The sequence below is a fragment of the Capra hircus genome, chromosome 20, assembly GCF_001704415.2.
Source record: "Capra hircus breed San Clemente chromosome 20, ASM170441v1, whole genome shotgun sequence".
Lineage (NCBI taxonomy): Eukaryota > Metazoa > Chordata > Mammalia > Artiodactyla > Bovidae > Capra > Capra hircus.
The window spans coordinates 39,274,404-39,289,907 of NC_030827.1; the positions used below are offsets into that span (position 1 = coordinate 39,274,404).

Genomic DNA, 15,504 nt, shown 5'->3' on the forward strand with positions numbered 1-15,504 from the left:
TTTCTGGTCTCAAATATTCCTCCATACTTATGATTCCCTTGCTTTCTTCCCAAGTTCTGGTCCCAGTTTTCCAGCACCTAGTTCAAATATACTCGTGGCTTTTGCTATTGCAACTCAAAATCAGTATATCAAAAACCAGATCCACGTTTCCTCCTCCACTCCACCTTCTTTCCTGATCTGCTTGTCTCTGACAGTAGCACCTTGAGGGGCCTGAAACTTCATGGTCATTTTGGGGCCTCACTTTTCCTCAACCCCAAATCCAGTGCCATGTCCTGCCAATTCTCCCTTCACAGTCTTTTTGGAATAGGCAGCACATACCCATTGTTCAAAAGTCAAAATTTATGCAAAGGTAAATGTTGAGAGATCTCACTTCCAATTTTATCGTTTTTTACCACAAGCAACCTCTAGGTAACTTTTCTTTCTTGTGTTTCCTTCAGTATTTCTTTATATGAATATAAGCACATATTCTCATTTCTCTCCCATCCTTCTTACCCAGAAAGAGGCAGGTTACAAACACCGTCCTGCATGGTGCCTTCTCTGTCACTTAAAGATGGATCCAGGAGATCTTTCCCTGGTTGTAGACAGAGCTTCCTCGTGCCCTTTCTAAGACTGCATACCCCCACTGTGCATATTAGTGCTTCATGAGCACACTTGGTTGTTTCCAATCTTTTACTATCTTAAACAGTGCTGCAAAGAATAACCTCAGCCATACTGTCTCATCCAGGTTATAACTGTAGATTCAGGAAAGAGTCCCAGAAGTGGGATTTCTAGCTTAAAAGGTAAAGGTAACCTGTGCATCACAGACTCTCAAATCCTTACCTTCTCACTTGTGGCCCTGTCATCCGCCTGAGTTTACACCTAGATGTAAACAGCTAGATGAGATGGCTTCCACTCCAGTTATCATTGCTAAACTGACCTTTCCACAAGCCCACTTTGATTTATTCACCACTTGCTAGAAAATCTCTACTAGTCCTCCCTGTTTATCAAACAAAGGACTAGTTCCACAGCCTGCCCCCAGGTGCCCTTTCCAGGCTCATCTGAGCAGTCCTCAGTGTAGCTAGCCAGGCTGCTGATTGCTTTCTAAACACACATTGCACCTTCCCACCTTCAGGCCTCTGCCCAGGCTTCGTTATTCATCAGAAATGTCCACCCTTTCCTCTGCCCACCCAACCCTAGACATTTTTCAAAGGACCTTCTTGAATGGTACCTCTTCCTGAATCTATCACTTACTACCTTCAGCAAGAAATGATTTCACCCAACGACCCCAAGGTCCATCTAGTCAAGGCTATGGTTTTCTCAGTAGTCATATTCAGATGTGAGAGTTGGATCATAACGAAGACTGAGTGCTAAAGAACTGACGCTTTCGAACTATGGTGCTAGAGAAGACTCTTGAAGGTCCCTTGGACAGCAAGGAAGTCAAATCGGTCAATCCTAAAGAAAATCAGTTCTGAATATTCACTGGAAGGACTGATGCTGAAGATGAAGCTCCAATCCTTTGGCCACCTGAGGTGAAGAGCTGACTCACTGGAAAAGACCCTGATGCTGGGAAAGATTGAAGGCAGGAGAAGGGGATGACAGAGGATGAGATGGTTGGATGGCATCACTGACTCAATGGACATGAGTTTCAGCAAACTCTGGAAGATAGTGAAGGACAGGGAAGCCTGGTGTGCTATAGTCCATAGGGTCAGAAAGAGTCAGACACAACTTAGCAACTGAACAACAACAGCATCCCCAAAGCCCTGTATTTAAACCAGTCACATAGCATCTGCCTTCTGGTGCTTTCTTATCATAGCTGCCTATGTGTAGCTCACTTTCTACATGAGGTTGTAAATTCTCTAAAGGCCAAGACTGTGCGTTCTGTACCTTATAGTTCCCAGAGTCCTCTTCACAACATCTCCCATATACAAATGTCTCATTAAATACTGCAAGATTGTTTATTGAGAGAAATCAGTCTTCTGGCTTGAAGCCATTCCCCCAGTATTGGAAAAGGCTCCCAGGGAAATGAGGAAGGCAGGTCTGCTGTCCATAAAACACGGATGTGTGCAGCGAGGCATGAGCACACACAGATGCATATGTCCTGCCTACACGGAAGCCTGGCTCATAAATTCTATCCGTTTTAAAGCAGTTGCAGAATTAATGACAACAAAACTAAGTGGAATTCATCCCTCTTGAAGGTTTGTGATTTTTCAAAGCTTTTGTTATTTTATTTGAAGGACCAAAGACTTTTTTTTTTTAAGTTAAAGTGAAGAAATTGGGTAAAGCCTATACCTGAAATAAAAGATCCTGGGCTGTTCTCAAGGACAGGTTTCTCAAGGCTAGGTTTCAGAAAGTCTGGGTGCAAGGTTGAGCACTATTATATTATGTGGACACTTAACCAGGAAGTTGCTTTTCCCATCAAGAAAAAACAAACACACAAAAACACCTTCCTTTCCTGGAAAACTTTTCCCCCCTCTAACCTGTGACTCAAATGTGGTTGCCCATGCATGTGGCGGGAAGAACTGTGAGTCAGGGCAAAGAGGGCGGTGCCGCCGGCGTCTTTTGTGGCATGACCTGTTTACCTGTCTTGAGTCAGCTTGGAATCTAACTGGAAAAGCAAAACGCAAGGTCTACTGGGGGTGCTCATAGAAAGTGTCAGTTTCAGAAGATGAAGCCCAACCTCCTTCCACAGACCCACTCAGTAATCTTTCCGAAGAAAGGGGGCTGTGTCTGCCTTCCCTCGGTTCAGACAAACATCCCCCTCAAATGCTTCTGGTTCCTCCCTCTTGGTTTCAAGTTGCCCTCACCTCCAGTCAGAATTTCAGAAACAGTTTCCTAAATTGTCTTCCTGAACCTGGGCTCTCCCAGGGCCCACGGAGTTTACTTGTTGGTGCCAAACCCGTTGTCAATGACGTGCTGATTGGCAAATCCATGGGTCGCTCTTCAGCCTTCACCCCATCTGACTTCTCTCTGCCATCAGAACCTGCTGAAACCACACTGTGCCTTTTGAAATGCCTTCTCCTCCCTTGGCTTCCCTCAGTTGGCTCTTCCTGATTCTTCTCTTTCCTCACCGGCTCTGCTTCCTCTACCCCATTTTGTCCTTCAGCCTTCTGTCCTCCGCCTTCTTTCCCTCACTATTATCTGTATCTCTAAGTACCCCATCCTACTGCCTGCCTCACCCGCGGGCTTTCCCCTCTCTTGATAAGCTGTGCGTTGGGGACAGGATGGATCCTCCCCTGGTCATCCTCACCCCCTACTGCAGTTGTGTGTGTGCTCAGCATGGCTCACTCACCCACACCCAGCTGGGAAACAGAGTACCTCTCAGTGTCAGGTAGCCATAAGCCAGGGTGGCCAAAGCTTGTGCACATTTCCAGTGTTCTTCCCCAAAAATAATCCGAGAAAGGATGACACAGCGAATCAGCTCCTTATTTGCTTCAATGTTCTGCAGAGAGCAAGCAAGTCATCATGCTTTCTGGAAAGGAGGAAAATCTCCGGCCTGCACCTCATCACTGGAATGCAGGACTGCATCCACTGTCATCTTTTCCCCTCCTCCCCGCTTCCCATCCCACAGCCAGTCCAGCAAGTCCTTTTGGCTCCACCTTACTAGGCAGTCCTAAAGCTAAGCTCTTCTCTTCATTCCTGCCATGCGTACCCAAGCCAAGCCACCCTCACCTATGACCTGGGTGACCTCAGCCCCTCCTACTGCCTCCACCCCTGCCCCCCCCATAGTTAACTTTCTACATCACAGCCAGAGGGACTTATTTTTACCTCTCACTGTGAAAAATTTTAACAGTATGGCCAATGACTCACTTAGCTGCCTCAAGTAACAACTCATGGTCAATCTTGTTTCATATCTATGCTCCACATGTACCTACCTTCTCCCTCTATGGCTCTGAAGCAAATCCAAGATACTAAGTCATCTCATATTTCATAAGTACCTCCAAAAGATATGGACTTAGAAATACTGGGCTGGCCGGATAGTTCATTTGGGTTTTTCTGCAACATCTCAGAGAAAACACAAATGAACTTTTTGGGCCAAACCAACAGAACCACAAAATCATTACTGCACCAAAATATTAACAATGATTCCTTGCTATCAAATACCTAGTCCCATAAATCTAATAATTACATCATAGGTTGCAGTTTGATTGTCCAAACACTGAGATCTATCTCCTGAGTCTCCTTTAATCCATGGGTTCCACATTTATTTCTAATTCTCTTTATTGAAAATTATTTATGGAAGAAACTGAGTTATTTGGCTTACAGTGTTTCCCAAAGATGGAAATTGGATTGACTACCTCCTTCCGGTGTCACTGAACACGCCCTTCCATCCTCCATTCTGCCTTTATATTGGTCTTTGGATTTAGAAGTTTGGTTACCTTTAGCCTTTTTTTTTTCCCCCAAGCAAAACTACTTCATATGTTCTACCGTCAGAAGACACCTAATCTCTGCTTGTCTCTTGCTAATGAAGGCAAAACTACATGAATAAATCTATAAAAGATAATAGAATGATGATATCCTAATTCTATCATTCCTTCTTCACATGTTAGCTGGAGTAACTTTATAAAAATGAAATCTCCCCTCATCTATTTCTTGGTTACCCAACAGTACAGTTCACAACAGAAGGACAGGATATATACTTTAATCTTTCCCTTAATTTACCAGCTTTCCAAATAATGAGTTCATTCACTAGCACCTGCCCATGGTGACCAAGTAGCTAGGTGTTTATCATTCTTTTTCTTCTCCTCCTCCATCTTTTTCTCCTTCTTCTAAATTTTTATTAGTATTTATGATCATAAGCATATCTGGATTTTTAAAGATCTAGCTCAGGGCTTGTACACCTGCTGTTCCCCAGCCTGGGACACTCTCATAGATCATTACCCTCTTGTGTCATTTTCATTTTGTTGACCTCAGAGAGGCCTTCCTTGGTCACTTTAATAAAACAGCCTCTCACCCCATCACTTACTATACCCCATTACCAATTTTAATTTTTTTTTCTTCATGGCATTTACCTCTCTCTGATATTCCATTAATTAAAATTTTTTGTCTATGATCTGTCTCCCCAAATATAAAATACGTTCCTCAAGAACAGTTTATTCCTCAGGTTCACTACTGTATGCTCCATGCACAGAGGAGGCCACTCATTCAGTACTTGCTGAATAAATCATCTCTCTACTGGCAAAGATAAGGATGGGGTGGGGAAAGAGTCCCTGGCCCTGTAGAACTGATGGGCAGAGCTCTCTTAAGAATTCAAAGAATTACATCTTTAACGCATAGATGTCAGTAACTTTACATACACAGTCACCAGGTAGCTGCAGTGATTGAAAAAGTCAGGCATTTATTTCCTGGTGAGATGGAACAGCACTTTAGGAAGCCTGGAATTTTGATCCTGGTTCTGACATTTACTGACTGTGAGGTTTCAGGCAAGAACACCCTGCATCCCAGCTTCCTTTTCTACTTAGGGATCTATACCACTCACCTTACAGAATTACTCTAGAGGAAAGTGAGTCAATATCAAAAGGATCCGAATCTGTTCTGTATTATCTGACTGTAACCCCCTTACAGAGTAACACATAGAGAAGTCTAAGGACTGCTCTCTTCTGACCCCCGTGACTCCCACATCCTTCTACACTTTAGGCTTCATCCCTCTGAGCTCAAACACACAGAAGCAAACAATGTAAGAGGGACATTTCCCTTCAGGCTTTAAAAACGGCCGTTCGGTCAGAACATGTGAGTGTTCTTCATGGGCTAACCGCACAGTAAATACTAAGTTCTATTCTGAGGAGGAAGCATAATACCATGATAAATGCCTAGAATGAGAGTCCAAGGCCTTGAGTCCTTTCCTGGCTCTGGACGTTGTGTATTCATCCATCCCCACACTTCCTGTCCTGGGCACAGAGATAACCAGTATGGGCTCCAGAGGTCAGCCCAGCGTTGCCTCTGCCACCGCCAATCCTCCTGTCCTTCAGGGCGGTGAGAACTGGGGTGGGCTAGATTTAACTCCTAAATCTCAATCCCTGTCATTATCCAAAGTGGTCAAGGAGCTGTCAAATCTTAGAAGCTCACATTTGCATTCTGCGGCAGTTGGTACTTGTCTTTCTAGAACTGATCATTCTAGCCTAGGCTCATGAAATACTAATGGGTCAGGATGATGGTCCTTTCCAAGTTTCTGGGTAGTTTACACAGGTAAATTTACAGATATATTCATCCAGGGAAGTAACAACTTCTGTTGTCCTCTGAGGTGCCTCTCTCAGCCTTTCCTAAGCCATCTGCAGACTTTCACACAAGTACTTTAAGATCACTCTTTCCCTTGTCTGGGAATGGCTAGGAAGTCAGTAAGTCAGCGTAAGAATTCTTTGTTGATAAATAACGCTCTGGGAGCAGGCTGGTGCCTATGTGTTAATCACGAGGGTCACTGACAGGCTGTCTCCTGTTCTTGGACTTTGAACACTCCTGCCAAACACTTGCTCTGAGGTCCCAGTTCCCAAGTCCAGGCTTTGCTCTTGGAAATGGATACCTGGCCTCTCTGACCTTTGCTGCTACCACCCACTTCCTGTCCTTTGCTTTACTTAGGATTCCACTGTAACCACAGGCATCTTACCATATCCTTGCTAGGCCTGAGCCTAGACTGCGCCTGGCTACCCTTGTTCTCAGTCTCTTGCCTCACTACCCTGGACTTCTTGTTGCCCCAAAGGTATTATCCTGAAACCTTTCAGGAGAAATAAAAAAAACTGTTTGTTAATTAAAAGAACGACATAGCAACAGGAAGATCCAACATCAATTTTCAGTTTAAAGTCAGGAGCACAAATACTCCAAGGAAGTATTTAGTGACCCATGTGTGGAACTGGAAGGTGGGCTGGCTACCAACTATGCTCTGCTCTGTTTTCTCCCACTTACAAAGAAATATTAACACCTTCCTTCACTTCATGGCCTTCTGTCTGAAGTTAAGGAAGAGTTTCTCTAATCATGGACATATATATTTGAAAATGGAAAACCTTGTGATTTTTTATTTTACCTTTTTCCCCTTAATCAGCTGAGCTATTTTCTTCCGGGATTGGGCCAGTTTCTCTCTGGGATGAGACATACGGTCTATGACCTTCTCCTTGACTTTGGTGTCTTCCTCACTCTCTTCAGATCCACTAGTGGGAGATGACTCATCTATTCGCTGATGTTCTGGGATCTTCGTTTGCTGGGACCTGCGGGTACCAGAGAGGGACATGGAGTGAGGTTTGACCTTTGCATATCTCAAACAAGGTGGCACTGAAGGACAGAGCCCTCCCAACTGGGGGCTGGGGATATAATCTTTAAAACAGACCTGAAGAATACAGCCAGGTAGCAAACTCATGTCACCTGCAAAACCCAGAATTAGAACAGCAATGTAGTGGTTCAAATGAAACAGATTTGTTGAACTACCCACTCAGCTGCAACTCTGCGGCTTACCAACCATAAGACCTTAAGTAAGCCATTAATCTGTTTCTCTGTAAAATGAAGTCAATGTGAACATTCACCTAATGAGGTTATGGGATTAAGTCAGGTAATACTCATAAATCACTTAGCACAGTGCCTGCTATTTAGTAAGTGCTCTTTTAACATTAGCTATTATTATTTTATGAGCTCCATGACTTTAGGATGTTGAATTGGAAGATCTCCAAGATTCCTAGTGTTCTAAATTCTGATCCAAACCAGGGGCAAAAATGTACACAGTGAAATAAGGTAAAGGAAACTAACATTTTGAGGTTGGAACTTCACATGTCCTCTTTAAAATTTCTTAAAAGCTTCAATATAAACCCTAACTAAAGAGGATGTGGTCTTACCAAGGAGAAGGGAGGGGAACACACACTGGGTCAATTGCAGATTCAGGAGAGAAATGACCTTTTCAATTATAGGGGGAAAAAAAATAAACCAAAAATGTGTTGGAAAAAGAGCTGAGTGGGTTGAAAAATCTTCTCCCTCTTCCCCAGCACCCCTATCCCACCTGCTTACACACACATACACACACATACACACATATACACACATGTATACACAGAGACAACATAAATCTCAGATTTCAGTGCTAAACATAATTATGAATGGGTAATTGATGTGATGAAGTCCAAAGAGTGAATCCTATGTTAACAAAAGAAATAACCATATCCTAACTCTACCAGAAAAATCATAAAGTGATCCAGAAGAAATGGAATTCTAAGATCTTAAGAGGAACAGCAGAAATTTTAATTAATTATAAGTAAGTTTCCCCAAAGAATCACCTTTGTAATCATGATAGTTTTAAAAAGCTCAACAATTGCATAGTTTTCAAAATAAATTTTACCTTTCTTTTCCACTAATTAGATAAGTAATGAATGCTTGCTGTAAGAATACAAGAAGGAGAAAATTTAGAAGGAAAATAAATGTCAAATGTAACCTTTTACACCAGGTTCAAATAAATGACATGTTAATATCCATCCAGAGTTCTGTTCTAAATAACCTATATTTATTTAGGCATGTGGGTAAACCATGTGGACAGGGTAGCAACATTTCTTTAGGCCCAGGCCCAGGCCCTGGCAGGACTGCGCTCAGTCCACAAACAGAAGTGTGCTTTCAGACGACGTGGAAAAACTCAATGGAAAAGGGAGAGAAGCCTGGCAGAGCCATGAAATTGGGAAATAGGAGTTAAACTTGCCTGATCTCTGCCTGGTGAATTCCATACTCCTCCAAGACCCAAATGGAGTGTCATCTCTGCTGGAAATATTGCACTGGAGTAGTAGTACAAACACCCTCTACAGGCTTGCCAAAGTTTCCTCCAACTTCGACTATAGTGCGACTCACACTACAGTCTTTTTCAAAATTTGTTCTGTTTCTGAGTCTTCTTTGCTTCCTAGTAACTAAAATCACCTGGGCTGGGACTGAGTCTCATTTGTTTCTAAGAAACCCTGATATCTGGGTCACAGCAGGAAAAAATACCTGCTTGTTTAATGATGAACAAATGACTGGAAAAAGGAAGTGTAAGGTCTTCAAGATGCCTGAAAAAGACTGATGATAGAGGAAATCTGTGGCAAGAGAGCCTAACTCAAGAAACTCACAGAAAGAAAACTTAGTCCCTCAACAGAAGACCTTGCTTAGGCTGTATATTTCATATACCTGGAGCAGAAGTTCAACCTACTGGGGTCACCAAAAATATTATTAACTTTTGATATTAAAAACAAGCCCAAAATAAGCCCAAGCTTTAATAGCAGGGCCTCAAAGGAAGAAGAAACATTCAAGTCTTGATATATAACTTGAGACTGCAAAGCCCTGAACTAGCTTTGAACTTGTTGCTGTGAAAGGTAAGAAAGATACCTGGAGAATACTGACCAGATAGATAGCTCAAAGAATAGTCAGAATAAAAAGATTAGGCCAGGGATTTCCCTGGTGGTCCAGAGGGTAAGGCTCTGCACTTCCAAAGCAAAGAATGCAGGTTTGATTCCTGGTCTGGGAACTAAGATTCCATGTGCTGCATGACCAAAAATATTAAAAAAAAAAAAAAAAAGTTAAATGAATGATCTGCCTTGCTCAGCTTCTAACTTATTCTATATATTGCCATCATAAATGTGAATTCTTGTTAGTAAAATTAGATATGAATTATCTATTTCCAAGATACTCTACTATGCACTCAACATTTTTTCTTTTTTTAAAAAATACTAATTTTATTATTTATTTGGCTACATTGGGTCTTAGTTGAAGCATGCAGGTTCTTCACTGCATCATGCAGGATCTTTCATTTTGGTGCATAAACTCTCAAGTTGTGATGAGTGGGCTCAGTTGCTCCATGGGGAATGTGGAATCTTAGTTTCCCGACCAGGGTTTGAACCCATTTCCCCTGCACTGAAACGCAGATTCTTAACCACCAGACCACCATAAAAATTCCTGAACTCTACATTTTTAAATTCAATTTTTATAGTTATATAATCCTTAAAATATTGTATAAGATGGTACAGAATGAATTACACTAACATGTTAACCACTAGACACACTTGACTGTTAAGCACATGAGAGGTAGCTGGCCTGAACTGAGATCTGCTGCAGTGTAAAATACACACTGAATTTCAAAGACTTAATACAAAGAAAAATATTTCATTAATTATTTTATATAATATTATGTATATACTGATATATAGTATTTACATTTACCTATTTCTTTTTATTTTTTAATATGGCTACTTAAAATTTAATATTAGATTTTTGGCTAGCATTATATTTCTACTTGATAGCATTGGTATAGAGCAATGGTTCTCAACCAACAATGATATTGCTCCCAGGGGATATTTGGCAATGTCAGGAGATTACTTCGCTTGTCACAATGGGGGCGGAGCTACTGACATCTCATAGGTAGAGGCCAAGGATGTTACAATGCACAGGACAGCCCCACAACAAATAATTATCTAATCCAAAATGTCAACAGTGTCAAGGTTGAAAAGCCCTGGTATAGAGAAGTGGTTAAAGAACAGACTCTGAAGTCAGACTACCCAGTTTGAACAGCACTTACTAGCTATGTGACTTTGGGCAAACTGCCCAACCTTTCTTTAATTTATACTCGTCATCTAAAAAATGGGGTAATTACAGTACCTCCCTCACAGAGTTGTTAGAGAAATTAATTGAGTTAGTATATATAAGTAACTAGAACAGTGCCTGGCACATAGTATTTGCTCAATAAGTATTAGTTGCTATGTGTAAAATTTTTAATTTACTTATTGTTTATTTCATGAAGGGCTTCCCTGATGGCTCAGACAGCAAAGACTCTGCCTGAAATGTGGGACACCTGGGTTCCATCCCTGAGTTGGAACGATCCCCTAGAGAAGAGAATAGCTACTCACTCCAGAATTCTTTTCTGGAGATTCCCAGGGACAGAGAAGCCTGGTGGGCTACAGTCCATGCAGTCGCAAAGAGTTGGACACGACAGAGACTATTTCATGAAACAATTTCAATTTGCTCATTAACTTTTTAATTCTCCATGACTTTATCAATCTTGTTAAAATTATCTTTGTAAAAAAAAAAAAAAGAGTTGAAACCTCCCTTAAATAAGGAAAAAACATTCCTTTTCCATCTTGCATAGGTTGCATGTGTGTGTGTTCCAACTAAGTCTTCTCCAACTCTTTGTGACCCCATGGACTGTAGCCTGCTAGGCTCCTCTGTCCCTGGGATATCCCAGGCAAGAATACTGGAGTGCATTGCCATTTCCTTCTCCAGGGAATCTTCCCAAACCAGGGATTGAACTCACGTCTCCTGCATTGGCAGGCAGGTTCTTTACCACTGGGCCACCAGGGAAACCCTTGTATAGGTTGCCTAAGTACAAATGGGCATTATAGCGGAACTGTTATTAGAAAACAACACAGAATCTCAATCTTCCCTATAACATGCATGCAAAGCTTCTCACCAAGACTGGCCTTAAGTGGAGGTCCCAAAGGGAACTCTGCTCAGTGTTATGTGGCAGTCTGAATGGGAGAAGAATTGAGTTTAGGGGAGAATGGATACATGTATATGTATGGATGAGTCCCTTTACTGTCCACCTGAAACTATCATAGCCTTGTTAATTAGCTATACTTCAATACAAAGTAAAAAAATGTAATAAAAAAGTCTACCAAATTTGAACATACTTTTAAAGAACATAAAATGTAAACACTGAAAAACAAAATATTTTCATATTTAAAAAAAAGTGAAGGTCCCAGTGTATCAGGCCAGTGGAAAGTGATGCTAAGACTCTGTGGCACTTACAGATGGAAGCAGAAGTCCCAGTCGGTGTCACTGGTGACAGTTGGGATGCGGATGGGGCTGGCTCGCATCTTCTTCCTGCCAAGAATCACGTGTGAGGTTAGCTTTGAAAGAAAACACTTAGAAGTCTGTTCTGTTTTCCCTCTGTTGGATGCTATTAGCATTAAACTGAAACTGCCCAAATATATAACCCATCCTAAATCCACAAATAGACTACACACACACTCATGAATGGTGGACCTGGAAAGCAGAAATTAAAGACATTTGCCAAATTGAATCCCTGAGTTAAATTTCTATTGTTTAACTTTTATTCCACATTACCTCCCAAATCTCTGACCTTTCTTACCCCTTAAGCCAACACATTTACATCTCCTGAATCATGGAAACTGTGATCTCCTACTCAAGTCAGATATTGTTTTTGCAGATAATCAGCTCTCACGACTAACATACTAACAGTGTGTTCGTTAACTCTTCATGTCCCTAGAGACGTCTCACTATTTAGTAGGTGATCCTAGTTAAGGAGCTAAAACACATGCATCTATTTTGATTGCTTTCATTAACTGATGGAGGAAATAGTGAAAACTGATGGCAAAAAAAGAAAAAAATGATTTATTTTCTAAATTGAACGTTCGTGGCTATCCCCATTACCTAAATCCAATCCAAACGGAATGCAATTATTTATGAACATTAGCACCCACCAAGTCTCTCCTAATTTCACCCTGCAGAAAGTCACTCATTCCCACCTGAGCCCTGAATAGGTCTCTGACTAAGGCTGCACCGAAAGACGAAAAGGAAAGAGTCACTAATTTGTCTTTCTATTCTCTACTTTCAAAATTGTAGCCGGTGACTTCCCGGGTGGTCCAGTTGGCTCCACGCTGCCAAAGCAGAGGGCCCAGTCCAAACACACGCGCGCGCACACACACACACACACACACACACACACACTGTGGACCAGGGGGAGAGGTTCTGACTTCTCAATCTCCTAAATTCTGTTCCTGTGAGGTTTCCCATGGACCTGAACTGTAACACCAAATTCTGGCCCCTCTCTCCAGTGCAAATCGCTTTCTTCGTTTCTACAGTTGTCTCATCTTCCTAGACCTAAACACCACATTTCAAGCACCGTCGGAGGTTCCCCCTGGCTTCTTGTCAGCGGTGCACCGGCCGCAGAGGCCCTGGCCGGAAGAGAGGGCGAGGGCGGCCGAGAGGCAAGTGTCGCGGGGTACCTGGCGGAGGGCAGAAGGCACGGAACTAGCCTTCCTGGCACCCTCTGCTCGACTTCCGCGGGGCGCTTCAGTGTACTGGCCTCTGCGGACCTCGTTCAAGGCGCCACAGGTTGCCTCGCGGAAGCGAGACGCTCAGCTAGCTCTGCCTTCCGCGTTCGCCGCCGGGGTTTTGGCTCGGGAGACAATGGTGTTACCATAGGAACGGAATGCAGCGGGCGGCGTTTAGCGTCCGCGCCTGTAGCCATGGCGACGCGGACACTTCCGGTCCTGCGGAATTCCGGGCCGCCCCAGCCAACTACAGCTGTTGCCGCCACGGAGGCTTCCCGGTCCTCTCAGGCGAGATGAGGAATTTCCGAGTCTCGTCCTGACACGTCCCTCTCCTGCAGCTCTACCGCCTACTATTGTTTTCCTCAATTTGACTTTACCTCTCCGAGATGAAGGCCCGGAAAGAGGCGATAAATCCCATCGAAGGATGGAATGGGGCCTCGGGCTCCACGACCTTGTTTAAAGATGAGATGTACCCAGGCTGTATTCAGCGACACCCTGCGCCTTCCGAGCCCCCTGCACTCCGCAGTTCCCCGGGTGTTCTGTCTCGGGCACGGGGAGGAAAGCCTCAGAACTATTGACGGTGCTGGCACCGTCTGTGTTGCCTCTCCTGGTAAAATTCGCGCTACACGTGAGTAGGGGAGCGGAGTGTAGGGAGTCGGTTGCTTAAGAAATGGACCACTAGTTTTGCTAATGATTGGCAGTTCAGAGAATATTTTCCAGGGTACAGGGCACACTTGGCAAACACTACATAGCGCAAAGTTATACACCATGTAGCTTTATCCTACCCACCTTCAGTGGCCTGAAAGACACACAGTGAAAACAATCATTTAGATCTGCCAGGTGAAGGGGCAGTTGTGGTCAACACACAAATAAATGGCACTGGCTCAAGTAGCCTTGTGTTTAAGGAGTTGTCATGAACCCCACAATGAGTTAGGGGCTTATGACAAGTCAAATTGGAACTGGTATGTACTCTCCTTTTCAAAAACGAGCAAGCTCAGTAGAGGGAAAATATTTACCAAGAACTTGACAGGTGGTGTTTACATTTAGTGTTTGTTCTTTCCAGTTCCTTGGTTGAAGTTTAATTGCTGCTGCTCCAGGACTGCCAAGATAGCCTTTCTGGAGTTAGGTTGGAGGAGCTGTTTAAGTGAGTTTGCTTTAATATCCCATAAGTTTAAACCTGGATGACCTATTAAAGCTTAAATCTCTACCCTCAAGCTCCTGAGCCAGAATTTCAGAAAGATCCCACCTGCTTTACTCTGTTTCCTAAAAGAATCCTCAGCATGAAACTACGATGAGAGCACTGGTCTGGGCTTTGAAATGGCAGAGTTCTGCTTCAGACTCTGAGCCCTGGGGTAGGTCATAGTCTAGGGGACTCGATTTTCTCGCCTCTACTGTGAGAGTATTTTCACCACTTGCTTTCTAAAACCCCTTCCAGTTCCAGGATTCTGTGAGGGTAAACCAAAGATTTTTGTGATTCTATGAATAATATTTAACATGTATGAGGATAAAAAGAACTTGTTTCCTGTTCTCTGACACATCTCCCTTACCCTTGTTACAAGTTGGTCTTCGTTGAAGTTTTAATGTTCTGTCATTGTTGGAAGTGCCTATGAGGTTGTTTCCAAGAGTAATATAACTTCTCTTTCCTTAACACTTGCTTTGCTGGTCCTCGTGAGGGGAAGTGAGGTGCTGGAACAGCCACTGAATTCTCATTCCTAAAGCCAACACTCTGGTGCCATCTCCATTTAATTAGTTCTAACCAGAAGCACGTTGCCCTCATCTGTAAAATTAGAAATCAGATGAGAAGAACTTGAAGACTCTTAGAATTCTAAACCTCTGTGACTTTTTTTCTTTCCTTGCATTTCAACCTTGGCTACAAATGTAAGCTTAGTTATGGAGCTGCAGAAGAGGGAAATATCACCACGTCCTGGAGTCTGCAGGAATCCTTAGGATGGACTGCCAAGCAAGGGTTCTTGGCTTAGTGCAAGAGAGAATCCAAGAGCAAGCCACAGTAAAGGGAAAGCAAATTTATTTAGAGAGATACACATTCCATAGGTAGAAAGCAGTCAGCTCAGTGAGAGCGACCTCAGGGCACGGGGCCATAGGATTTTATGGTCTAAGTAATTTCATAGGGAGGAATCTTGCTATTTCAGGAAGTGTTGGTCGTTCAGTCGTGTCTGACTCTTTATGATCGCATGGACTGTAGCCCACCAGGCTCCTCAGTCCATGGGATATCCCAGGCAAGAACTCTGAAGTGTGTTGCCATTCCCTTCTCCAGGGGATCTTCCCAACCTGGGTCTCCTGCATTGCAGGCAGATTCTTTACTGTCTGAGCCACCAGTATAGGGATTTCGCAGGAACTGGGCCACTGCCCACTTTTTGGCCTTTTATGGCCCATGTCGGAACTGGCATGGCATAAGAGGAGTGATTTCTAGTATTACAATGAAGGTATAATGAGCTAAAGATCAATGACCTGGCTACTCTTAAAGCCACCTTGGTTTCAGCTGGTCTTTATTGCATCCCAGCAGCCTCAC

At 43.1% G+C, this 15,504-nt stretch overlaps 1 protein-coding gene across 1 annotated transcript in view; it reads right to left on the minus strand.

The window, feature by feature from the left end:
- The window catches only part of TTC23L (tetratricopeptide repeat domain 23 like), a 64,462-nt gene extending 51,381 nt beyond the window's left edge, over positions 1–13,081 (minus strand). The window contains exons 1-4 of the mRNA XM_005694815.3: positions 12,927–13,081; positions 11,707–11,781; positions 6,992–7,172; positions 3,295–3,418 (exon numbers count right to left, since the gene is read on the minus strand). Coding sequence (XP_005694872.1) covers positions 3,295–3,418; positions 6,992–7,172; positions 11,707–11,774 — 373 coding nt within the window. The 5' untranslated portion in view covers positions 11,775–11,781; positions 12,927–13,081. The remainder of the gene's footprint in view (positions 1–3,294; positions 3,419–6,991; positions 7,173–11,706; positions 11,782–12,926) is intronic.